General features: G+C 41.3%; 2 protein-coding genes across 4 annotated transcripts; one reads left to right on the plus strand and one right to left on the minus strand.

The window, feature by feature from the left end:
* Positions 1–833: 833 nt before the first annotated feature.
* Positions 834–2,135, minus strand: LOC6548860 (extensin; the record flags this gene model as incomplete). The annotated part of the gene is made up of 2 exons (XM_026981187.1): positions 834–1,886; positions 2,022–2,135. Coding segments are annotated over 2 exons (1,014 nt in total), but the record flags the coding sequence as incomplete, so codon positions are not given.
* Positions 2,136–5,665: 3,530 nt separating this feature from the next.
* Positions 5,666–26,807, plus strand: LOC6548859 (nuclear hormone receptor FTZ-F1 beta). 3 transcript variants are annotated; one of them, XM_001974011.3, is made up of 8 exons: positions 5,666–5,875; positions 6,842–7,118; positions 21,740–23,497; positions 23,843–24,133; positions 24,200–24,349; positions 24,747–24,849; positions 24,910–25,064; positions 25,589–26,807. In XM_001974011.3, the coding sequence occupies exons 3-8, from the start codon at positions 21,854–21,856 to the stop codon at positions 25,670–25,672; spliced, it is 2,427 nt and encodes an 808-aa protein (XP_001974047.1). In that variant the 5' UTR covers positions 5,666–5,875; positions 6,842–7,118; positions 21,740–21,853; the 3' UTR covers positions 25,673–26,807. The 3 variants fall into 3 exon arrangements, with proteins under 3 accessions (XP_001974047.1, XP_026835889.1, XP_026835888.1); XM_026980087.1 differs by lacking the exon at positions 5,666–5,875 and adding an exon at positions 16,113–16,258; XM_026980088.1 differs by lacking the exon at positions 6,842–7,118.
* The last annotated feature ends 724 nt before the right edge of the window (positions 26,808–27,531 follow it).

A 27,531-nucleotide genomic window follows, 5' to 3' on the forward strand; every position in this document is an offset into this window, starting at 1 on the left:
AGGGGTTCCGGAGAGAGCGGTATAGGTGTGAAAGTTAAAATATATAATATTGGAGTTGTAGCTTTGTTGCATTCTTGCTTAAAATTTGCGACGAATGACAGCTTGCTTGTGACCACTGTGCTTTTTGTCGGTTTGTTTCGGCTTATCGTTAATTTAATGTCCTCAGCTGGAAAAAGTTGCATTTTCTGTGTTCAAAAGGAGTTTTATAAACTTGACGCAAATACCAAAAACAGCCGCTTTCACCCATTCACAGCAACTAACCATTTGGGCCATGAGTTTCGTATGACCGCATACATGTGTTAATTAGGGGAAGCATTTTAATTTTGCATCACAACAAGCGAAAATTAGATTTTCAAAATAATAACATGATATACATAGGATTAAATGTGCTATTTTAGTCTTCATAACACGTATTTAACTCAAAATCAGATACCAGATACCATAAGTCAAACACTTATTTCACATGTCGAACGAATATCTTTCTTATATATTATGATTAGAAAATCTCGTTCGCTTCTAAAAGATGATCACTGAAACTGCGCCACTTTCTTCTGATTTCTCCTCTCATATTCGCTGTATTCATGCGTTGAGTGGCATTAACGAAAGCTCTTGGCGAAAATGGCCAACGCAGTTGTGGCCTACACCTAGGTCATCTCTGGATAGCCTGCCCTGTTGTTGGGATGACTTGGCCAACGCTCCACAAACTTGCTGATAGCGTCTGTAGAGCCTTTGTGGCGCTAAATTGAAATATATAAAAGGGGGCAGCCAAACAGCGGCACTCTGGACTCCTTCGTCCAATCAAATCATTTCAAGTTGCAGCGGCTGTGCCTACATTTGGTTTTATAATTTTTTTATTAGCTAAAATCTCAACGGAACTTTGCGTAACAACAAATATTCAACAACAATGGGCGACGGCACTTGTTAATTTAACAAGCTGTCACCACGCAAATGGCTGTGGCGCTCTGTGGGGTCCACCTGATGCCCATTTAGAAGCGGAAACGCTTGGCAGGCACGTTGTACTGGTAGCCCGACTCCACGGGAGCTGGAGCTGGGGCAGAGTAAACTGGAGCAGGAGCAGAGTAAATTGGAGCGGGCGCAGGAGCAGAGTAAACTGGAGCGGGCGCAGGAGCAGAGTAAACTGGAGCGGGCGCAGGAGCAGAGTACACTGGAGCTGGCGCAGGAGCCGGAATGTCCTGGACGGGAGGCAGGTACTCCGGAGCTGGCGCAGGAGCAGAGTAGACCGGAGCTGGAGCAGGAGCAGAGAAGACCGGAGCTGTAGCAGGAGCAGAGTAAACAGGGGCGGGAGCTGGGATGTCCTGAACAGGAGGCAGGTACTCCGAAACGGGTGCGGCTGCCGGAGCAGAGTAGACTGGTGCTGGAGCGGAGTAAACAGGAGCAGGCGCAGGAGCGGAGTAAACGGGAGCCGGAATGTCCTGTACGGGAGGCAAGTACTCAGGAGCTGGCGCAGGAGCGGAGTAGACTGGAGCTGGCGCAGGAGCAGAGTAGACCGGAGCTGGAGCAGGAGCAGAGAAGACCGGAGCTGGCGCAGGAGCAGAGTAAACAGGGGCGGGAGCTGGGATGTCCTGAACAGGAGGCAGGTACTCCGAAACGGGTGCGGCTGCCGGAGCAGAGTAGACTGGTGCGGGTGCCGGAGCGGAGTAGACTGGTGCTGGGGCTGGTGCGGAGTAAGCAGGAGCAGAGTACACAGGAGCTGGAGCAGGCGCGGAGATCACCTCCTGGGCGGGTGGCAGATAAGCCGGAGCTGGAGCTGAGGGGATGTTGAAGGACGGCGTGGGCTTGTTGTAGCTGTAACCACTGCCCAGGTTAAGGTGGGAAACATCGGCGGAGGCCGAGGCGATGGCGCACAGAGCGAAGACGAAGAGTTTCTAAAATAAGCGCAAATTTAGGGGTCAAGTGAGCGATCGGGATCTGCGACACCTAGATGGCTGGCCAAGGTGAGCGGTTGAGCAAGGCCAGCGGCTTTCTTGATCGGAGCTGGGACCAGTGGACAGTTTACTCACCATTGTTGTTGATTTGTTGACTGGTCTTTGAAAGTTTGTTGGATTTGCTTTGGCAAGCTTTTGTCGCAAGACGCTCAAGCTGAATGATGTCCAACTGCAGATGGGCCCGCACTTTTATACCAAAAGCCAGGCTTAAGTTGCTCTGGGCCACAAATGTGGCTGGATACCTGTCTTCGTGTCTTCGGTGAGGGCCTGGCGCTTCTTCAAGTCAAAGAAAAGGCAGCCAGTTATGAAGAGAGTGAAGCAGTGATCATTAACCCAGAGGCAGGTGTTGGGCGATCAAAAGAAAACGAAGATGCCTTTTTTATTTCATTTATATTTTCCTTTCGAATTTACGGATATAACAGATGCTAATTTTCCAGCTTTGAATATTGTTGAGGGAGAATGTCGGAGATAAATCCAATCCAAATTACAATATTCAAGAATATAAGTAGATATTTCCCCCTAATTTGCCCTCGCTTAATACCGCATTTAGAGACGTTATTAATCGAATTAATTTATTTGGGTAAACATGTTTAATTAAAGCTACATTACATTTCAATTCGGACGGACTTCATCAGTTAATTTCCTCAGATTATTTTCTTTCTTAGGACAAAAGTTTCGACCCGATTTTGTACACTTTGCTGATTAAACATCTCCACATCTACTGCTTGAATGCGGAATTGGGCAGAAATCCATCAGAACTCAAGGTGAGTTTTCCATATTTTCCATTTTTGATATTTTGATACGGGTAAAATACGAATACCACTAAAAATAAAACCCAAAGCCCCTCATTCAAGCATATTATATGCGATGCAATCTTTGAGGCCCGGCGCGGGGTTAAGACCGTGTTCGAGGCTGTTCGCCGGCAGCCGCTCGCTGATGTCGGGAGATTTGGACGGGTTTGGCAATGTCAATAGGGCAGCTTGGCCGCGAGACTCCGCCGATGAGCGGCCACGGATCCCGCCAACACTCATTTGCATGCGAGCCAGCTGGCCACGCAGCGGTTTAAGGGCCTCCGCCGGTTAATGTCAGAGGTCAGCTGATATGCGTTCGCTGCTGCAGTTAGCGGAAATTGGTTTGTTTGGCTATTAGCCGGTGCTAATGACCAAACTACATGCTCGACCGAGCGCTCAAGGATTACCAGCTCGGCTTTTGTAAACACATGCGCCAGCATATGTATGTGAGCTTATTACTTTGATTATTGATGGGGCTTACCCCACATATGCACATATGGGTCTAGTGTAAACCACCCAGGCTGAACTTGAATGGCTCTTATAAGGGCTTACGCATTTCCAAGTTTTGCTCAATCGTGAGACAACACTTTTGATCGGGCTTGTTTTACAGCCTCTAGAGCGTTTAACCATTGTCACCCAAAATTGCGAAAACTTGATACATTTTGTTTGATAGCTGTGCTCAGAAGAATAAACACATTTTACCCAACTTTTTCAAATACAAATACGTATACGGACGAAATGTTTAAAAAGTATACAAATGGTTGAGTAATGTTTTTATGATTCGTTAAGACCTAATTCGTTTGTACGACCCTCACCCAACGCTCAGTTTATTGATATATTAAATAATCGAAGAATCTGCATATGGTTTAATTTCCAATGCAAAAATGCGAAAATGCTGCATCTGAAAGCATCTGTCACTTAAAGCGAAACCTATTCATGAGACATCGCGAATTTGCTTAGCCTACTTTAGACCACCAGTGCCATATATTTTGTACGAAAAAAGAAGAAGCTGCACATGGTTAACAAAACAGGCGTAATCCGTTTTAATAATTCCAATTTCAAGATACTCACACATCAACCTCCATCCGATTTGAGAAACTTGGCTTGGCTTGTACGAAAATGTATTTTCGTCGATACTTTCTGCCCGCGGTCTCACTTAATTGGCCAATTAGCTAACCACATCCAAAGAAATATAAACGGATAATATCCATATTATGCACAGCAAACATATGCCAATTTGGATCGTTGTTTGCCGAGAATGCTTTGTTCATCTGAAAATGCGTGAAAATATAAAATAACATATGGATCGCAGACTTTGCATTAGCATATGTATAAGCGCAAATTATCAATTTAAATATTGCGCAATAAATAATGTAAATGCAGTGCCCGACCAAAGCTCGATATCTTTAGCTCCAATTAGGTGCGTCTACCGAAAACTAAAGCTAAGCTCAAGGAGAGCTTTTTTTTATTAATGTCTTTATTTGCGGCGCTACACGGCTGTGTACGAAAACGATATGCTCATCCCCATTGTATGTCACTTGAATTTGCTTAATTTCGAAACTATTATCTACGAGTATCTGGAAAATAGCAATGAACGAGTGTTTCACTGTTTGCACTGGAGGCGAGCCTGTGCCGATGGGTTGAGCATGCCTTTTAGATCAGAGCTTGTCTCTCAGATACCCATTACCTTTGCCCATTCAGAGCAGTGCCAGCTAGATGGACATGTTTAGGCAGCCCACATCGTTTCAACGCAATCTAGACTACTGTGGGGCGGTTGTGGGGCACCACACCAGGGACTAATCGAATGAATTCTAATTTCTCAATTCTCATTTCTTACTCGTAGATTACAATACTCGTAGATTGCATACTAGGTTCGTTGAAAAGTATCTAACAGGTATATTCTTGATCAGTCGAGTCGATTTGGTCTGTATTTGGTCATAGAATTGGGATTAGGTATTGACGCCTGAGCTGTGAAAGTCTATTTCACAAATGAGTCACGAAAAATGGTCCGGAATCACTGTAGTACTCGACTTCCGGTAGACGAAGATCTTCCGGTAGATCTTCTTATTTTATTTTTAATCAATTAATCCATACATTTTTCGATCGTTCTAAGCCATGTAAAATATTCGCATGCCAAACATGATAAGTGATCCTCGCCGAAGTTGAAAAACGACAGCAAACGATTATTTCTATGAGAACATTAGAAAACAGTTGATAGCTGCTGACTGTTTCAACTTACTTTATACTACCTCCTATATACTTGCTATATAAAATACTATATACCCTCCTTAATAGAAGGAAGTTCTTTGGGAGACTAGAGACATGAGAGACTAGAGAATTGTTAGAAACTAATACTGATCGAAAATATATACAAAATTGTAATTAATCCTAATAAAATCCCCCTTGAATCAAAGGCATTAGATTAATTATTCTACTGTCTTTGCTTGAACCAGCATAAAATAAATATCTTCAAATCTTGCTATACTTGTTTCGTTTAGGATAAAAGTGATTTAAATTTGCAACAAATTTCACAGAGTGCTTTAAAATGGCATTCAGCCATTTACAAAATCGTTAAAGTGGAAACGATTTCAAACTATTCCTTCCCGGTTAAACAAACTTATAAAGAAGGCTCTTTTTTGAGCTGACTGCGGATAACCAGGAACTGGTAATCTGAATCAGTTTGTTGGTGAATAGGCGGTAATTTAAAACAAAATACAAATTAAGTTAAAGGCAAGAGCGAACGCTATAGGCGATGTGCTCGACTATCTGGTACCCTGTACACATATACTTTACTCATGCTTATTTAGGGGAGAAAACACAAGCATAACTTAAATATAGAAGACCACGTTCCAATTTTCGTGTTAACCCAACGTCGCTGCCTTGACGTACTTCTTGCCGCAGTCAGACCTCCGCTCGTAAAGTGGCAGTGTCTGCTAACAGCTCGCCGAAAGGTGGCAACGCTCGTTAACAGACCGAGAGTGCCGCTAACAGACTGCAACTCGGCTGGCTTGTCAACAAAACAAACATTTTGCTATTTCATCGCGAGCGGGACTGTCGTGTTGCGTCGTGTGATCGCTCGAGCGGTTGTGGAATCGGATTCGAGCGGAAAACACCGTTCATGCTGGGCTGCGAGCTTCTGTGAGTGGAAAAGAGTGGTAGCGTGCTTGGGCCGCCCGCCGACAGTGGCAATGTGTAGTTGAAACCGTGAATAAGTGAATATGAATATATGTATGTACTGGATTCGAAAACCTTTTCACCGTCAGCACAACGGGAGAACGAGAGAGCAGCAGTGGAGTTTTTGTGGCGGGTCGTCTCGCTCGCACCGCAAAGGTCGTTCGTGGCTGCGTGTGTGGGTGTGTGAAAGAGGCGGCGAGGCGATTGTGCACTTCTAACGACACTAGCAGTGCATAAAGGCAGGGATTGAGATATAAAGCTGCAGTAGCGAACCAAAGCAAATACTGATTCCGGTAAAGTTAAAAAATAACGGGTGGCTGGGGCGCGCGCAATAAGATAAAATTGAAGGTTATTCTGCGTGCGTGTGAGAGTCCCGTGTGCTAGTGTGTGCGAGCGTTCCATTGTAAACAAAAAAGCAAGTGTTGCGAGTGGGGAAGGGGAAAGGGAAAGAGCGAACAGACTGGCGAGAGAAAAAGAGAGTGCGCACGCTCGCTGGCCGGGCACGAAGAAAGCAGCGCACAAAGCGAACGCTGAAAATGTCAATAAACTCTGCGAAAGGTGAGGAAAACGCAACAAGAGCGCCGCAGTCGTGTAAAATAAAACCGAAGACTCAAAGAAAGCAGTGGAAAGAGGCAAGTGCAAGAGCAGAACTCGTGCGTGTGAGAGGGCTCAGAGTGTTGGTGTGAGTGTATCGGAGAGAAGAGTCCGAGTGTTGGTTCTGATTGGACAGTGTGTGCAGAAAAGTCTTTCTGGTTTCGATTCGCTTGCAACAGTTTCCGCGTTTTCAGCTCCAACAAGTTTCGTCGATTTTTCGCGGCTGCATTTTGTTTATTTTATTGTCAATTCGCTGCCTTGCTTGCTCGCTCGTTAACCCATACAAGTGCGCCCGCCGCGCCGCTGGATGAGTAATTTACCGTTAATAATTCACAGGTGAAAAATCCGATATTTGTCGTGCAATAATTTCCTCGATTGGCATCGAGTGGCTTCCAGTCGGGCACATAATGCACAAGAAATGTTATACGCAGAATGTGCACGCAAATTAAACAAATTCCCTATGAAAATGTGACAAACTAGAATGTGAGTCGAAAAGACGAGTATAACGTGAAATCCCAACTGGCCTTTCTTATCAGCAGAGCAACGGAAACACATAAAAATCTTGATAGACTGAGAAAGGGACAATTGGAATACCTTAGCTTATTTTTAAATGGTAAGATAAACTCCTTTTTATAAAAATAAAAAGTCACCAGCATTTCTCACGATAAAGCAGGCAAAACCAAACATAAGAATTGAGCTTTATGAGCTCGAATATAATTCCAAAAGGAATATCTTGAAAACTGGGCGAATCGTATAAACCGAACAGATTGAGTCGCGTTATTAAATACTTTCTGTCTTCAAGAACAACAATTTAAGGGCTGCTCAAATGAATATGTTTCATTAATAGTGCTTTTATGTTCCTTTGTTGCTTTAAGTTTCAAGATCCGAGAATGATTCACTGTCGGATGTGAATCAAGGCGCCCAATTCAAGCGCTTAATTTTCTTATTCCAATACACAGAGTCACACTCTGTGTGACTCTACCCACACCACCAAGTAGGCTTTTCGAACCCCTGAAATCAAAACAAATTAATTAACACCCAAAGCGGGGAGTCTGTCTCGTCTGACGGACCGACTGTCCGGGCCACTTCAATTCATAAGCAGTGAAATGTAACGGCGCCATTGGCCACTTGAACTACTTTCATGTGGCGGAAGCTTTAGGACCCGAACTTGGCTGACTCATTTCTTTGACATTCAATTCTATCAAGCTCAGAAACAGCAAAAGGGACGCCATAACAGTTTCAATTAAACGGTACTTAGACATAAAATTCTAAACAACTTTAAACATACCGAGTCGAGTCTGTAGAGCGCTTATATCCCGGAACATCAGACTTTCCTGTTCGACCATCGCTAAATGTGATGTTTTTCACAGTGCTCCCGCCGGAAATTGTTTCCACAACGACCAGAAGAAGTGGAGAACAGAGACGGGCTCAATCAGGAGAATCTGAGCGGTTAGGGGGCGGGAAGGCAATGCATGTCTGAAAAGTACGGCCAAGGCACGTTTTGAACTCTACCTCTACCACACATTTCTTGGGCCAAGTCTTTAGCTCTTTCTGCTTTCGCGTGGTGCTTGACCCAGAAAAATCGAAGAATCGCCAATTCTGCGGCTGCCAACGCTGCTGATGAGGCTGCGGCTGGGCCAAGCTTGTGCTTTCGAGGAGCCGCAGAAGGGGCTGTCTCATAAACCATTTTAAATGTCGGGCTCATTATTATTTTGACTGCGTCGCTTGCGGTTTTTTGTGTTTATCAGCCGTTCTTACCGTCCCTTCTTGCCGTTCAACTCTTTTCATTTTGTTGGTTGGGCTTCTGCCTGTCCGAAGGTTGACCGCGAGTTTGTAAGTTGATTGGCTCCGGATTATCCACTGCGGACACTGGTTTATGTTCTTGAACTCCTTTTAAATGTGCGCGGCTTCAAAGGTTAATTTACAGCTTTCGGGGTCATAACTCTGGCTGAAGGCGGACGGTTCTGCCGCCGAGATGCGGTTACAAGGGCTGGCAACTGAATTAGCGACATGTCCATGCGTAGCCGCCACAAACGCAATGACCGCCAGAAGGCAATAAATTATTGGTTTGGCTTGGTGAGCCAGAGTGCCAATTCTGCAAATATAAATTGAACTATACACATTAATATGTAATGACACTTGTAATTAGTTATGTTTTTGACTGGCTTTTAAGAATTTTGGAACAGCGGCGGCTCCAGAGATTATCATTTGCCCATTCGTGTCTTATGTCGGTCTCAAACTGCCACAAGCAAAGGTATTTTTCGTTCGTCAGTTGGCTGCCAGCTGTTAACCGGTTTTCGAACATGCCTTCGGGTGTCCCAATCGCCTCGATACTCACCCCTTCTTTACGGGCCTCCCCTCGGCATCGCACCACCCACTTGCAATACATAAATTGATACATGCTCGTCGATGTCCGCCTCTTCCTCTCCCTGTCTTTGACTATGGCTGCTAATTAGCAGCTCACAATTGCAGCATTGACCTCCTCACCATAATTCTTTTCTCACTCTAGCTTGCAAACTGCGAAAGTAGCGAGAACGGGTTTGCTTGTTCCATTGTCTAAGGCAAAAGATACATCTGAAAGATACAATAATATGGCAGCAGGTTTACCTTGTTGTAACCTCGCCAAGAACTCAGGGGAAAAAAGCTTGGAAAAAATATATGCATTCCTATCTTGGGTTCTCCTCTGTCTAAAATCGAGGGAACATAGAAACACACTAATGTAGTTGCTAGCCGTTTGTAGAATTTCGTATTTTAATAATTATTTTAACTTAAGACTTGCTCACTAATGAGACCTTTCATAGTAAGCTATAAAAATAGGCCAGTGTTCCGATTAACTACAGGGAACAAGGTTCAGTAAGAGTTCAGAGTGGAATTGCATTTAGTTGTAGCAAATTGTCTCAGGCGGAATATGAATCGAAAATAAAAACCTACTAGATTTACTACCTAAATCTAGTAGACGTCAAAAAATTGGCCCTAACTACGTATGTATGTACATATACAATGGGTTATTGGGGTTTCTTAATAATAAGCTACCCAATAAAGTGAAGGCAGTAAGACGCTGCTGGCTGGATGCTTTTGTTTTTACTTGCTGCTTTTAGCCATTTGCTGCAGTTTCCTGTCGTTGCTGTTGCCCTCTCGTTGTTTTTGTGCCATTTTGTTTGATTTTTGCAACTGGCAACTTTTCCGATTGCCACAACTGTGCAGCCGTTGGATCGCGAGCCGTTATGTGTATGCAGCCTTTGTCGTTTTTGGTTTGTCTATACGTGTCTATATAAACATGATCACTTTGGCCGATTTCTTGTCTTTACTCGGCACTTTTCAGTTGGCGGTGGAAGGTAACGCGGGGCCACAAAAAAAGACGAAAAACATGTTGCCTAAATGTTGTTGCTGCTGCGGTTGCATTTGCAGCAACCCACTGTTGTTGTTGATGGTTGTGCAACAATTGGAAGCATTTTTGGACTTATGTTGAACTTTTGTAGACAACCGAAAAGGAATGTTTCCTTGTCGACGTTTTAAATTGCTTATCAATCAGATTAAACCATCTGGAATATTTCTGGCCTTGGATAAGAATTGTTGAAAATTGTATTATTTATACATTTGTGAAAAATATGTAACATACAAATTCTTGTTCAGGATCAATAGTCGTGCCGATTTGGCCATGTCCGTCTGCCCGTCCGTCCGTATGAACGTCCAGATCTCAGGAACTATAAAAGCTAGAAAGTTGAGATTAGGCACGCATATTCCAAAGACATAGACGCAGCGCAAGTTTGTTAAATGATGTTGCCACGGCTACAAACCGACGAAAAATGTCACGCCCACACTTTTAAAAAATGTTTTGATATTTTTTCATTTGTTTTTGGTCTTGTAAATTTTTATCTATTGGCAAAAAAAACTTCTTGCCACGATGAAGATCGGTCGTGTTTGAGTGGTGTCCACGAGACTGCTTGCATATCTCGCTAAGTCTGGAGATCTCCTCTGCAACTAGCGGAATACCAAGTTTAATTTATGCAAGGAATAGAGACTTACTCAATGAATAAAAAGAAGCTGCCTGACTTAACTGTGGTATCAGTCTTGACTCGACTATGGTTCGAAAACGAGAAATCGATAAAAATCTCATCGAATTAAGGCAAAACGATAAAAATTGATTGGCGTATGGCTACAGACGAACGTCATTGAAAGCCCCTATTCTTGGATTTCACTCAAACTCGATTTTCAGCTTCAAGCTAGGCTTCTTGACTGGTAAGACAGCTTGAAAGTTTCTGCCGTGAATACGCGAAAAAACCAGACACTAAAATTTGTTAAAGATCTATTCGAATGCGACGTAGAGGCTGTCTCAGCCGGGGCTAAGGAAACATTGAACCTATCTTCTCCATTCCTTTTCCTGCGTTTTTTTGCTTCGCTAACTACTTTTGTCTGATGACTAATCACTTGAATATTGCCGCCGTCCATCGGCTAAAGTCGCCCGTGGTACCCACAATTTGGGATTTTAAGTTTGTGACAAGGTGTAGTAACACTAAATGGTTGAGTAGGAAGTTTCTATTGAGTGTTGAATGCAATCTCCAACTATTAAAATGACTAACAAATGAATTACCTGGAATTGTAGAATATGAATCTTTTCCAGCAACTTTTGCAGTATAATTCGTTTGCCCTCGTTTGCTTAGCCTTTTCTTCAGTCCTCTCAGTTGCTGTTCTTTATTGGATCCACTTACTTCTCCCTTTCTACCAATGGTTCCTCGACAAAAAACGTGTTTCCTCCCGCTGTATGATTCTTTTTAGATCGCTTTTTTAAGGTACTGGGCTTTTATTTAAGTCTCGCCTTTGAAGTGTCGAGTGATATTTAAGCCATACGTATTTACAAATGTATCGTATTTACAAATGTTTTACGATTTGTTAGTGCAGTTGCCGCTTTAAACTATAAATAAATTTAAAATATGGTAGTTTAAAGTATAATAAGCTTGATGATATTTTATATTGTATATAGGAATGTATATTTATATTATATATGTATATCTTATTGATCAGAATTCACCTAGTCAGTCGATCTGGCTATGTCCGTCTAGAGAACTTTAAAAGCTAGGAAACTAAGATTAAGCATGCAAAGTACGAGTTTTTTTCAGAACAGTGCCACGCACACTCTTGAAAACTGTCACGCCTCCATTTTTAAGATATTTATACCCCTAACTCATTTTCTTTTATTTCTGAAATTTCTAATCCTATTCAGTAATTTCTTTATCAAAATCACTAACCGAATTAACCCAGCCTGTTCGTCCGTATGAGTGTTGAACTGTTAATAGAAACCAGAAAGTACACACACGAAAAAATTAAAAAAAAGGATTTGGGTTAATTGTGCAATAAATAATATTTCGATGTTTGTGTGAGTAGATAAAACCAAAAATAGCAGCAAATCCTTTTCTATCTTGCAAAATAAATACGGCAGGGTTATACCAATTCGTTGAGAAGTATTTAGAGGCAGAAAGGTGCGTTTCCGACCCCGCATAGCATTACCATCCATCGCCCACGCACTTAACGGGAATCTAATAGTCAACAAAATGGACTATTGCGTTCCCTTTTGTTTTTCGTTGCTTTCCTTGTACCCCGATATCTGACTCTTACTACACTCAACTTCAAACTTGCAGCTATTCCGGAAAAGTTAGAAACTTGAATTACACGCGTAAGTCTGCGATTGCCAAAGCCACAAACATATAGAAACTACCGTTGTCGATTGCAGTTTAACGGGTATCTGAGCGTTATGTGTTTACCTACATACTTGCATGACGTCACAACACCTTTAATTGTGATTTACAATTTTTAGGCATTTCAATATAAGACATTTTAATTTACCATGTCCAGACGTTATGGTGGAAGCTGCGTTTTGTGCCTTAAACGAGCAACTGTTATATATCTATCTTCTGAATATTATCATTCTCCCAAAAACATTCGACTACGCTCCATACTCTTATAGTCTACCAGGAACGGATTATGTTGTTTCTGCAAGTTCGATATCTCAGAGGTTCCACAGTATAACCCAACTAAATTTGGAGAGAATCGTATGGCCACGGGGTTGTAGAACTAAACTGCGCGACAAAGAACATCTAACAGAAAACAACAAAGAAGCAAGAAAGCAGAGCGAAAGAGATCATTGTACACATTCGCGGGACAATCAAGACATCAAGAAGATGAGACGAGGCACAGAAGGAAAAGAGAAGATGGAGCAATGAGAGTCAGAAGAAGCGGAGCAGCGGACAAAGGAAAGGCCAAACACGTTCAAACCTTGGCAGGAGAAGAAGTAGCACGACGACTTGTTGCCAAGACGTACACAAGAACTCAAACTCAGACCTAAGCTCACACTCAAATAAAAGCAAATGTGAGGAAGAAGTGGAAGGCACGAAGTAGAAATGCGAGAGAGCCAGAGCCAACCAGAACAGTAAAAAACACGTCATGCTGACTGCCTTTGCTTACACACCTTCCTCCACCCCCTCCCTTTGATTCTTTGATTCCGTCGCCTGTGCCAAGAACAAGTTGTAAATGAGGCAGAAAAGCAACAGAAAGGAGAGCCAGCGTAAGTGCTGAAACGAAAGAGCCAAGCGGAGAGATGGGAGAAGAGAGAGAGAGAGAAGGGTCATTGGCGGCCGTTGACTTTATCTCGCCGATGACCTTGCCCGAAAAATGTAATAGTGAAGAAAGAAGAACTGGAAGAAGGGATAGAAGCACATGCACACACACACATACACCACTGCAGCTAAAGAAGGAGCAGAAGATTGGGGAGGTACGCGCATGCAGCTGTTGACAAACCGAGTCCAGCCGACTGAGAGAGTGAGAGAAAAAGGGAAGAGGCAGTCGCGGCGGCAGAGGAAACGAGGAGGGGAGCCAGGGCACAGGGCCAAGGCGAATGGTTTAACGGGACTTTCCGATACCAATAAATGTACATACATACGTATGTCCACATATACATACATACAAGTATCAATCGATGGAAGATTGTAAATGATTTGTGCCATTCTTCAGATCTCTTCAGTGGATACCTTGACGATATACTGGTGTTGAATTGGACAAACTTAGTTTGTCATCACTAGTTTGCAGTGCAGCTGCTGAGTGGATCTATCCCCCACTTTCCAAAAAGTATTATTTCTCATGTAGATAAATACCTACTATAGATAATATGTAAGCCCCCCAGCTCCAATGGTAATAATTTAAAATAAATCAAAAATATTCAGGCTTCGTTTTTTCTTGTCGTGCCTTTTTACTCTAGGAAGTACATATTTGTATGTACAAATCTTTGTTAAATATTTAAAACTATAAATTTATTATTATAATAATAATTATTAATAATAATTCTTATAATAATAATAATTCTAAAAATAATAATAATTTTAAAAATAATAATTATAATATTATATAATAATAATAATATTAATACTAATAATAATAATAATTATAATTATAATATTTATAATAATAAAAATAATAATAATTTAATAAATAATCATGATTTCATGATTTTAAGTTATTAAGATTATTATATTACATTATTTAAACTTTGGTTTTGAGTACTTATAACTTTTTTTTTGTTTTTTTAAAAAAAGAAATGTAAAGTAATTAGAATTTAAATGGCGCTCTCTTCGCTCGCATTGATCTGGCTCAGTGACGGGTAGTCATTACACTTTGTCGATTACACAATGAGCACATCATAAATTGCAACCTGCCAAAAACAGGCAGGTAAACTTGGCTTAAACTCAATAGGCGCAAATTAGTTGGTTACTCGGCTGTTGAGTGCAGAGTGGATTGCAGCTCAGCACCAACGACGAATGTGATCGCAACCACCTTGTCCCAAAATAACTTGCCAGTGTTGCTGAATTTTGTATTCAGCAGTATCTGTGTTATTTTTTTTGTTGGCTGGCCTCGTGTACGTATGTACATATGTACATACATGTGTGTGCCTCGCCGATCTGGCTTTTGATATTAATTAAACGCACGCAGCCGGACCAGCCGGAGTCGCATTCAGAGTCGCAGCCAGCGCCAACTGCAATGCCCACCCAGCAGCAGCAGCATCTCGTGAAACGAGTTCCGAGGGCTCAACAGGCCAACTACTAAAATGAGGAGAGGAGCACCAAAGACAAGCCCAAACGTAGTTGGTGCTGGGGCTTAGAAAAGTAAAAGAAGCCAATGTGCGACACGTATTTTGTGCGTCAGGCTGCCTGTGGGCGGTCTGCGGGCGGTGTCGCTGCTGTTCCACGAGATGTGTTGTCTTTGCCTGGCTGTGGATGCAACAGCAGACTCGCACCTTAAAGCTGTTCAAAGCCTGCTGAGATACTGAACGATTTGTAGAAGAATTGAGTGAGTGGCTAGCATAAGTTTTAATGCCATTGCAAAATAAAATTTAAACAAATAAAAGTCTAAATACAAATTTTGAAACATCGTCAATTATGTGGAGACATTGAAATTAGGAGGAGTTTTGTGATTTTTTTTTAAATACGGCTTGTATTCCGCTGAGTTAACTTTTTTATATCGATACTATTGTTTACAATTTTTCGCATGTACATACATAGATTTAAACAAAAGCCCATTTACAATTAAAATCTGCATACTTAACTCCATTTCTGGCTACTATAGTTTCCGAACTGTATATAATAAATTAATTATTGATTATCAATTATATAAGCAATGCAAGACTAACTTTTAATCGAGTCGGGTCTATGTTCAGAAAACAGATAAACCCAGCAAAGGTATTAGCGCCCAATTAAAGCACTTCCCTAAGCTAAATCCTATTTTCCGGACTACTTTGTACAAAGTTCCCGTGTTTATAAACCATTTTTGCAACGACCTTGTTTTTGCGGAGCAAACAAGTTAACAAAAAGACTAAGGACAAGTTTTATAAATAAACTTTCGTGAGAAATACGACTTCTCACTCCAGTTTCAGTTATCTTTTATTGATACTGATAGTGTGCGGAGCTCGATTATGGCGATCGAGTGAAGGCCTCAGTACTGATAAAGCCGCAGATGACGGAAAATGGAAATGCACAAATGTTCTGCATGCGGAAAGCGTTGGGAAACGTGCGCCACTCCTAACAATGCAAAAATAAACACTAATGATAAAGCAACAAATAATACAAACGCGCAGGCATAGCGTTTCCTGTTTGCCGAACGGTAAACTTTAATTGCTATGCGGACGACAAATACCTGCCTGCAACATTGCGGTTTCCCGAAATCGCCAGGACTCCTCCGCAATGAGGAGGAGTCATGCTGGAGCTGGGCTTCCAGACACTATGAATATGTCTAGGTCGTTAGATTGGTCGCTGCGGTGATTGCTATGCACAGCGCAACGTTGACAAAGTTATCTTCTGGGTTCCTATACTAGGCGACCAAACTTGTTCGCTTTGCTCACTTCGTTTTTGAGCTTGCAAAGTTGCAAAGCACACTGGAAAAAAAAGTGTGTTCATTAACAAGCCGATTACTTCATCCGTTGGGAATCGTGAAAATATAAATTTCCTTTACTCTTTGTTCACCAATGTCGATCAGTAAGAAGTCTATACTTCAAAGCCAATATTGTTTATTAGTTACTTTCCCCTCTTCTTAAATACATATATGTATCTTATTCTTATTCTTTCAGTGATATTGTTGCACTGGTACCGGTTTTCTATATACTTTGCACGCCATTTTTATATTTTTTGCTATTACAAGGCAACAGTGAGATCAATATGGCGATCGCGGACAAGAAACGCACCTGTTGAAAACCAAGTTACTTCAGTTTTTTGCGTATGTATTGTTATATTCAGAACCTATAACGTTGTATACCCCTTACAGATGACAAGGGTTTGGTTTCAGTCATATTTGTTTTCAGAGCTATGAATTATTTGTGTAAAACACAATATACATCCTTGCAATGGAAATAGTTTAAATAGTTGGAAACCGAAGAAACTCGTTATTTACACGCTACGCTATTAAATTGTGCATTGACAATGTAAGACGTTTAGTTGCCTTGCAGCGCACTTCTGTGTCATGTCTAACCTGTTGGCTCTTGCAGCACAATTTTGCAATTTGTTTGCCATTTTCCGCGAGCCGACTTCTGTTGCACATTATGCTAATGACCTGCCGGCGTTCGCCTCGTCTTGGCCCCTTTCCTGCCCTCGTCCAGTCGAGGTGATTAATCAAAAGCTCGCAACACTCGCAAAATGTTGCCCCATTGCCAGGCAATCCGATTTACCATTGTTGTGCCCATATAAATATATGTACATATGTATATACCCGCTCTGCAGCAAACCTGATCTCGCTTTGTTTCTTAGCCATAATCATAGACTAAGCCTGGCTCTATGTTGTTAATTGGCGAAAGGTGTGTGTGTTCGTATCTGTATTTGGGACAGCTCTTGGAGGTAATTCATAATGTAGCCAAACCAAATATTTTCGGCAGCATTGTGAAAATGTCCAACGCACTTGGTTAATACAAATAACCCGGTATCATTCGATTTTTAAAAGCATATACTTTTTCAACATTTATTGATCAGACGAAACCAGTATAGTATAGGCTGAATAACAAAGGTGTGCGATAACTGAACTTCTTACTCCGAAACGGACAGTACACGCGCTGTTCCCCACAAGCAATCTCATAGCTAAGGAAAAATTAGGTTCTTAGCCATCGACAGAATCTGGCCAGTTCCGCTGGTCTCCCTTTTAATGTGGGGTGTCGTTGTCCCCCCATTACAAAAACCCACCAACCCCAATCGCCGTGCTCACCGCTTTTATGTTCCTCATAATTGAAACCAACTTCCTATTCAGTGGCTAAATCCGACGTCAAGAAGAACCATATCCACCCCCACTAAGGAGGCCTGTGGTTGCAAGGGAGAAAATGAACGGGGAGTGCTACCCCCGAAGCTTGTTCCCCACAAAGCATGTCAATGTCATGAATATTATTGACATAAACTTCCACCCACACAAAACACAAACTCAGAACAGGGCCGATGAATACGCCATTTTCATTTTAAGGGAGCACATTTCCGCAAAAACAAAAAAATACAAAAAATAGAAAAACCTGAAGGTCAACCCCTTTTGGCACAACGCTAAGGGGAGTACTCCGCGGAGCACTGAAGTTGCTTACGTCGTACTGTCAAAGTCAGAACATGATAAAAAATCAATAAACAACAGACAATGTACGCTGTGGGTGGGTTGTTCCGAATTCGAATTTCTGTTGGAATTCCTGAGGGATTGCTGATACCAGTTACTCCTTAAACAACTATGAATTCCTGCAAAGAACTGCATTCATATTTGGAAAGCATGCATTCTTAGCACTGGTCCTGGTCAGTAAGGCCTGATTGCTAAGCACTTATGTATGTACATTCACTATGTAATTGATAATTGATCTTCAGTCAATTTTTAGGGCTCCAAGGTTTTCTTTTGGAATTTGTGTGTTAATGTCCTTTTCTCAATCAATCAATCGAAACCGCTACATAAACACCGAGCTCCAAGTGTAACAACACTTCCGCCCGAAAGTGCTCTTATTCGTTAGCAACAACAACGAAGCCCCATCTGTATGGGTACAGTTCTATCCTCGGGATACAGCAACAACGAAAGGGACAAGGGCAAAAACCGGAAACCGAGAGGCCGAAAAGAGAAGCCATCACCGAAACCTCGCTTGGCTGCATTTGTCGGGCCATCCACATGAGTATGTACGGATGAGTGTATTTATGTGTGTATGCTCGAGTAGTTCCTGAAAGACGGAATACGAAAATCAGCATAAATCGAGCGCTGACCATTCACTCTCTGCCTCTCACTTTTGCGGCGCTCCCACGCAACTTTAGCTGAGAGTCAATCTAGTGCCTCTTTCTTTCTTCATACACATGCATATGTACATATGTATGTACTCGGAAAGGCAATTTTGTTTATTTTCTTTTCTGCCAATTTCGCACATGAATACGTATGTACTCTTGTATGTACATACATGCGGGGTATCATCACCAAGAGTATTTCTGTTCTTTCTTAAGCCCCAAAAAAAGATAGCGCTCTCTAAGCGCTCTCTCACCATCTCTTTTTTTTCTGTCTGCCCCATCTTTTGTGTGCCGGCAGCGCATGTGTATGTTTTACTTTGTGTATGTGTGTCTCTCCGAGTGCGGGTGTGTGTGGAGCTGACTTCGGTGCTGCGTCTTCTTCTTCGTGGTTTGCTTCGCCGCCGTCGTTGTCGCTATGGTTGTTGTTGTTTTGTGCAAGGTCGTTTGCGTACAAAATTCAACATTATTTGAAGGTCGTCCTTTGCTTGTTCTGCGCGTCGCTTTTTACTTGTTCGCTCTCTCTTCCCCAGCGGACTTTTTCTGAATGTCCCTCTCTGTCGCTGTCTCGATTTTGTCTTTGTGCAGTGCGTTGGTTGTTGTCTCCGCTAAACACATCGGAATTGCTTTAGTGGTTTAGGGGGGGAGAGATTTTACTTCGGTATTTTGATATATTATAATTGGTTCCTGAGTCGCGCTACACCGTTGAAAACGTTACCTTATTTCATTTCTCTAATATTGTGCTTTTGAAACAAATATGGTAAATTCCCAGGGAAACTTTAAAGTTAAAAAGAAATAGTTGGCTTTCCGATATAATTTCCTATTTTTATTTTGAGTCAGTCCGTTTATGGTAGGGGTACTTTACCACCTCTTTAAATGTCAGAGTTTTTGTAAAGTACAACCGACTGAATATCGGATACCATATACTCCTCGCACTCACCTTAATCAAGTACAAGTAAGTTTCTTTTGCGCAGCACATTTTAATCTTCGCTTATCCAAGTGTACAACAATCAACAAGACAATAACTTAAAAACTCCAGTTGTGGCTTAGTTCCATTCGTTGAAAGCCTTGTACATAAGAGTTAAAGTGTGTATATTCTTAATCACTGACCAAATCGTTGTAATTAAAAAGTAATGATCAACTTATGTGACCCCTGTTAGGTGGTGGGTGCTTGCCTATCTTCATCTCAATTCTTTTGCCATACTAATGGTCGTTCGATGAATTATCGTTCTCTCTAGTTTTTACATAAATGCATTTGTTTTCATAGTAAACCTCCCCTCCGCCTCCGATTGGCATGCCAAAGTAAGCTTCCTTTTTTTTATAAACAATTTATTGTAACAATTTAATTTTTATGTAAATCCGGGGCCACTGCAGCTTAGCGGTGGGTTATTGTACCTCAAAGTTATGATAATTTCATCCCATCTGCCATGGGACTCTTTCGCTTGGCCGATTGCTTTATTGCTTCGCCGTTCCATCGCCGCGGGTCGATGACATTTTTCGTTGCTGGCCATTGCCGATGATTTGTATATTTCTTAAGCTATTGTATGTGCGCAGAGCGAGACGGAGAGATAAGGAAGAAAAGGGATGGAGAGCTGTAAGCGAGCTAAAGGGAACTAGCAGGGCTGATAAGAACTGAATGAACGAAAAACCCCACACGCACATACATATGTACATACATACATTTATGAGCGGTTCTTTGAAAACGGCTCGTGAGTGAACTCAATTAACCCAAGTGCCATTATATGGTCGGAAAAGGTCGCTAGTACGGGTGGCAGTAGGTGGCATTGACCTTATTGTTGTCGGGCTCTCTCAACATCCCATTATCGGCCTTTGTTTGTGTTGCTAGGCGGATAATGTATTTGAGAAATACACGAATTACTAACAAACTAAACTAAGTAAGAGGAATTATTATTAAAAAGGGTTTCTTAACAGCAAACAAATTGTATTTTATAACATCTGATTTATTTGATTTTATACCCGTTACTCGTAGAGAAAAGGCTATACAAGATTTGTTGAACAGTATGTAACAGATACACGGAAGGGTTTCCGACCGTATAAAGTATATAACATACATATATTCATAATCAGGATCAACTGCAGTCCACGTAGTGACGAAGCGGACCAAGAGCGTGTGCAAAGGCGACTACTATATACATACATACAATATGCATGTACATATGCGCGTACATACACAAAGAAATTAAAATCTGCTGAAGTTGTCCGATCATCGAGAGTAATAGCATACCAGGACTATTCACAAATGATATGGTTAGGGATGAAAAGCGGAGAAAGTGTACAAATTAACATTATACAAATTTGTAAAAAATTAAAAAGTTTTTTGTCTGCAACAAAATGATATTTCAAAATTCTAAAATATTGTTCTTCTGTTAAACAGTTCGATGGTACAAACTTAAGTTCTACCACTTTGGAAAATCTGCAAGTGTAGCAAAAAAGCAGCTATAAATATCTATATTTCCTACGCCCATAACTTCTGCTAAATGTCATTGAACAGGCATTTCCAAATGGTACCTATGCTTTTTGCTATTTTTTATAATACAACAGATCGCTATAGTCCAGTTCTCCGACTATCAGATACCCATTACTCAGCTAACGCGAAGTTTCAACAATTTTCTGGCATATGGATAGAAATTGGAAACAAAAAATATATACATATATTGTAAACACATATGTATGTATTAAAAAAATTTTCAAAAGTGTGGCCGTGGTTTGTAGGCGTTAAAGAGAGCGTGGCAAAAAGTTTTTTTTAGCAAATCGATAGAAATTTACAAGACTAACAAAAAAATTGAAGAATATCAAAACATTAACTTGTGGGCGTTAGAGTGGGCGTGGCAACATGAGTAAACAAACTTTCGCTCTACGTAAACGTCTCTGGAACCTGAATGCTTTACAATTGTCTAGCTTTTATAGTTCTTGAGATCTCGACGTTCATACGGATGGACAGACGGACTTGGCCAAATCAACTCGGCTATTTATCCTGATTATGCATATACATATGTACTTTATATTTTCCGTCACAATGCCAAAATGTTTGCCACTATAACCCTTTCACGCCAGGCAGAAGGAAGCGTTTCTGACCATATAAAGTATATATATTCTTGATTAGGGTCTATAGCCGAGTCGAACTGACCATGTCTGTCCGTAGAACGCCTCGATCTCAGGAACTATAAAATGTAGAAAAAAACTAGAATGTTGAGATTAAGCTTCCAAAGACATAAACGCAGCGCAGTTTGTTTCCAAATGTTGCCACCCCCACTCCAACGCCCACAGACCGCAAAAAACCAGGCCCATACGTTTGAAAAATGTGTTTTCAATCTGAATACAACCTTAATAACAATAACTAAAAAATAAATATAATATTTTCAAAAATTGTTGGACTATTTTTTATATCTCATTTCCCTACAACTACTTATCGTTAATTGGAAGTTAATATACCTTTTTACAATTTATTTGATCTTTCAAGTTTTACAACACAATGGAACTGCATCAACGACACCTCTCAAACTTTTACAAATTGCACAACTGAAAATAGTCTTTGATAAATATATAAAAGATAATAAATCGCTACTGAAACAAGATGCCAAACATGTCCAGCATCAAAGCAGAACAGCAAAGTGGTCCTATTGGAAGTAGTAGCGGCTATCCAGTACCGGTCAACATGTGCACCACCACAGTGGCGCCTACAACGACCACTTTGGGGAGCTCCGCCGGAGGAGCCACTGGATCCCGGCACAACGTGTCCGTGACAAACATCAAGTGCGAGCTAGACGAACTACCGTCACCCAACGGGAACATGGTGCCGGTTATCGCAAACTACGTTCACGGTAGCTTGCGCATTCCACTCAGTGGACAATCAAATCCTAGGGAGTCCGACTCGGAGGAGGAGCTAGCGAGTATTGAGAACTTAAAGGTTCGCCGAAGGACGGCGGCGGATAAAAATGGTCCTCGTCCAATGTCCTGGGAGGGCGAGCTGAGCGATGCTGAGGTTAACGGGGGCGAGGAGCTGATGGAAATGGAGCCAACAATTAAAAGCGAGGTGGTCGTCGCTGTTCCACCCTCGCAGCCCGTCTGCGCCCTACAACCGATAAAAACAGAGCTAGAGAACATTGCAGGCGAGATGCAGCTTCAGGGGAAGTGTTACCCCCTGTCCAACACACAACATCACGCAGCCACAAAATTAAAACTGGCTCCGACGCAAAGTGACCCGATCAATCTCAAGTTCGAGCCGCCTCTGGGAGACAATTCACCGCTACTGGCTGCACGTAGTAAGTCCAGCAGTGGAGGCCATCTACCACTGCCAACGAATCCCAGTCCCGACTCCGCCATACATTCCGTCTACACGCACAGCTCCCCCTCGCAGTCGCCTCTGACGTCGCGCCACGCCCCCTACACTCCCTCTCTGAGCCGCAACAACAGCGACGCCTCGCACAGTAGCTGCTACAGCTATAGCTCCGAGTTCAGTCCCACGCACTCGCCCATTCAAGCGCGTCATGCCCCCCCCGCCGGTACGCTCTATGGGAACCACCATGGCCTTTACCGCCAGATGAAGGTGGAAGCTTCATCCACTGTGCCGTCCAGTGGACAGGAGGCGCAGAACCTGAGTATGGACTCTGCCTCTAGCAATCTGGATGCAGTGGGCTTAGGATCGTCGCACCCCGCATCTCCGGCGGGCATATCACGGCAGCAGCTGATCAACTCGCCCTGCCCCATTTGCGGTGACAAGATCAGCGGATTCCATTATGGGATTTTCTCCTGCGAGTCCTGCAAGGGCTTCTTCAAGCGCACCGTGCAAAATCGCAAAAACTACGTGTGCGTGCGTGGAGGACCATGTCAGGTCAGCATTTCCACGCGCAAGAAATGTCCCGCCTGCCGCTTCGAGAAGTGTCTGCAGAAGGGAATGAAGCTAGAAGCGATTCGGGAGGATCGCACCCGGGGAGGCCGCTCCACATACCAGTGCTCCTACACGTTACCCAACTCAATGCTTAGTCCGCTGCTTAGTCCCGATCAAGCGGCAGCAGCAGCCGCCGCCGCAGCAGTGGCAAGTCAGCAGCAACCGCACCAGCGACTGCATCAACTAAATGGCTTTGGAGGAGTACCCATTCCCGGCTCTACTTCTCTTCCAGCCAGTCCTAGCTTGGGAGGAACCTCGGTCAAGTCGGAAGAGATGACGGAGACGGGCAAGCAACATCTCCGAACGGGAAGCGTACCACCCCTACTGCAGGTAAGTCAAACTTGCGCCGATGTAAGTAAATTGAAATGATGCGAGGTTTTATCCGAATTGTACTAGGTGTACTGATTCAATTGTAATGATTCAATTAATTAGAAACACATTTTGTAATGTCTTTGCCGGTACAGCGTCGAAATTTGCTCAGCAAATAATATGCATTGTGCTATTTTAATTATTTAACTTTACCTAAATTTATACATGCGGTGCTCTAATAGTATGCATTTTATAATGCTGATAAAAACCAGAAACAATTATTTTAAAAAGTGATTATTCGTACAACCAAAAGGTACTAGTTCATATTTGGAAACTAAGTTCTGCAATTTTTCTCGACCCCTCCAGGAAATAATGGATGTAGAGCATCTGTGGCAGTACACCGATGCCGAGCTGGCCCGCATCAACCAACCACTGTCCGCATTCGCCTCTGGCAGCTCTTCTTCATCGTCGTCGTCCGCCACATCCTCGGGCGCCCATGCACAACTTACCAATCCACTACTGGCTAGTGCTGGTCTCTCGTCCAATGGCGAGAACGCCAACCCTGATCTAATCGCCCATCTGTGCAACGTGGCTGACCACCGTCTTTATAAGATCGTCAAGTGGTGCAAGAGTTTGCCGCTTTTCAAGAACATTTCGGTTCGTATGACTTATTGTCGGATCCAACAAGTTTTGTTTACACGAATGTAATGTTTGGCGTTACAGATCGATGACCAAATCTGCTTGCTCATTAACTCGTGGTGCGAGCTGTTGCTCTTCTCCTGCTGTTTTAGATCAATTGATACCCCCGGAGAGATTAAAATGTCACAAGGCAGGAAGATAACCCTATCACAGGCCAAATCAAATGGCTTGCAGGTAAGATTACTCGAACTTCGAATACATAATTTGTCTACTGCGTTGACAAAAACTAAATTTACGTCGAATATATCTATTACATGTATATACATTTTATTCAACGTAATTGCTATAACCACGATAAGTAAATTCATTTTCATGGCTTTTTATACTTATTTATCTCACTCGTGCAGTAAGAGGGTATGCTAGATTGGTTGAAAAGTATCTAACAGGTAGCAGGCAACTGGCGGACTTGGCCAGATCTACTCGGTCTGATTAATATTTATATAGTATAAGGTCGGAAGACGCTCCTTGTACCTGTTACATACTTTTCATGCCTTTCAACTCTAGCTCTTTTGGTAAAACTAATTTTAAAAATGTATCTCTTAAGCCTAAAATTTATTTTTTATTTTTTTAGACATGTATTGAACGGATGCTCAACCTAACAGATCACCTGAGGCGATTGCGCGTTGATCGCTACGAATATGTTGCCATGAAAGTTATTGTGCTTTTGCAGTCAGGTAACATATAAATACAATAATAGTTCGCACCACGGTTAACCAACAAGTGTGCCTTCCTAGATACGACAGAGTTACAGGAGGCGGTAAAGGTGCGTGAGTGCCAGGAAAAGGCATTGCAGAGCTTGCAAGCTTACACCCTGGCGCATTATCCCGACACGCCGTCGAAGTTTGGGGAGCTCCTCCTACGCATTCCTGATTTGCAGCGAACGTGCCAGGTGAGTGTTGATTGCTGATCGAGATATACATATGTACATATCCAACAAAACGCCTCTTAACGAGGTGAAAACTAGTGATGACCGCGCTTTCAACGTACAAATAAGAAGTTACAGTATCTAAAACATACTCATTCGACACTCTTTATCTACATATTTATTTACCCTTTCATGCATTTTAAATATTGTATTTATTCAGGATTTTTTTTAAATGACGTGTTGTAGCAGATAGACAAATAAAACAACAAAAATGCTCATTTTGAAAGTTCCCCTAAATGTTGTTTTAGATATACCGTCAAGGCGCTTTTTACGTAGAAATTTTGAATATTTGTTGGAGGTGATGATACCCAGTACCACCACGATCAGTTCCAATTTAAAAATTTTTCTTTTACAATTTCACCGCTTTTTCTCCTGAGCCATATATTCTTTTCAAAGTCTTTCGAGTGGTGTATCACTCGTTATGAAGGGATATGTTATGTGATATGTGAATATTATTACCATATATCTGATCACTTATTTTTCAACAGCTTGGCAAGGAGATGTTAACGATCAAGACTCGCGATGGAGCTGATTTCAATTTGCTAATGGAGCTTTTGCGCGGAGAGCATTGACAATTGATTACTGAGACGGAAATCTTCTACCATTGGCAAAACAAGTTTTACATATTTAGTATTAGATATATATATATTCTAGAGATAAGATCCTTACTGTAAGTTCTGAAAACATGTGCCTAAAAACCAAAGCCACGATAGCAGTCACATCAGGCCCACTGGTCGCGATTGAATCCAAGAGCAAGATTGCCAAATTTTTACACCAATATATATTTTGATATGAGCCATGTGCAGGGCCTCAGATGGCTGTTGTTGTTGGCTAAAGTTTCAGTAAGAAAAGTATATATTGATTTTGCTATTTATACATATTTGACTTATGTATAGTGTAAACTAAAGCACACATGGAAAATGAAAAGACTAAACAAATTTATTTAAAAATTACTTTTACTATTATAGAAGGAGAAAAACAAAAAACTCAAAGGCAGAGAAGTAAATTTAGTTACAGCAGAAGGGACATTTTTATATTTTCGTATAAAAGGAATAATTCAATGTATTTAAAAAAAGAGCGAAACCGATTTGGTTTGATGGAGAGCTGCTTTTGATAATATATCTATATATTCATTATTAGAAGACGGATGAATGTATCCAATGTTTAAATGTTGTAGCGTTTAGTTTTAGTGCAATTTCACACATGTCTACATACATGAAAATTCAGCGAGATATGTCTGCAAACTATTATAAAGCAAAAGACCACTCGAAATCGCCATCACTGGTTGGCTAAGACTATTCCAGTTATGCTGTTTGTTGCATAAAAAACCACAACTACATACATCAATTACATGTATAATTTTATATTGGAGTTTTAGATTTGTATTAACTTCTTCCTTATTATTACGATTATTATTATTAATATTTTTATTATTATTGTGTAACACTGACTTAAATAGCTGAAGAAAATCCTGCAACAGGATTTAAAACACATAAATACACAAAACATTGTAACATGAATACTTTTTGCTTATATCTTAGATAGTTTCATATGTACTTTGCAAATGTATGCATGTGTCTATATGTGAGTACGTACTATAAGAATTCCTGTCCCACCAGAAAAATTACACGCAATAACAAATTCCAAAATAATAAACTCGTATCTACAAAGAAAGATAAAAAGACAAATTAATGAATTAATGTGGCCGGAAGTCCAAGAGTTTTGTATGAAAGTATCAAAGAAAATTCAACACATCGTTTATGGTTTGGCATTTCTAACCCCTTTTGATTGAAAATCATTTTAATATTAAATTCTCAATCCGATTTTGAATTATTAATTTTGTTCTTTGTATCTATAAATCATGAGGATCTCAGTTCATATTGATCGTGTTCTTCTGATGTACACTGCTTCTGTCCGTTTATGTAAACCATAAGTATAATTGAAATTAGGTAAATGTTAATTTATAAATAAAGCGCTCTAATAAATTTCAATTTACAGTTTACCATATATAATTGATTAAGACCACTGAAATCAAAAATACTTTATTGTTTACTAAGCATAGCACACGCAAACAGCAAATACTTTTTTAATATTTCTGTGTGTATACAGAGAGTGACGGAATTGTTCTACCAAGGTAATTTGCTAAAATAGTTAAAGTAAACTAAAAACCCGTAGCGCAATATTTAATAAGAAACAGTTTTCTTTGCGTGTGATGATTGCTTCAGCTGCGTACAAATTCATCTTTTAGCAAATATAAAACTTCATTTTGCTTTTAAATAAATTTAATAAGTAAAATTCAAACAATAATTCATATACAATTAAATTAAATTGTCAATGCAATATTTTGTAATAAAAAATGCAAAACATAGATTTTTGTTTCTCTATTTATACCCGTTAATCGTAGAGCGAAAGTATGTATTCTAAATCAGGA

The sequence above is a fragment of the Drosophila erecta genome, unplaced genomic scaffold (genome assembly GCF_003286155.1).
Source record: "Drosophila erecta strain 14021-0224.00,06,07 unplaced genomic scaffold, DereRS2 tig00000092-arrow-pilon, whole genome shotgun sequence".
NCBI lineage: Eukaryota > Metazoa > Arthropoda > Insecta > Diptera > Drosophilidae > Drosophila > Drosophila erecta.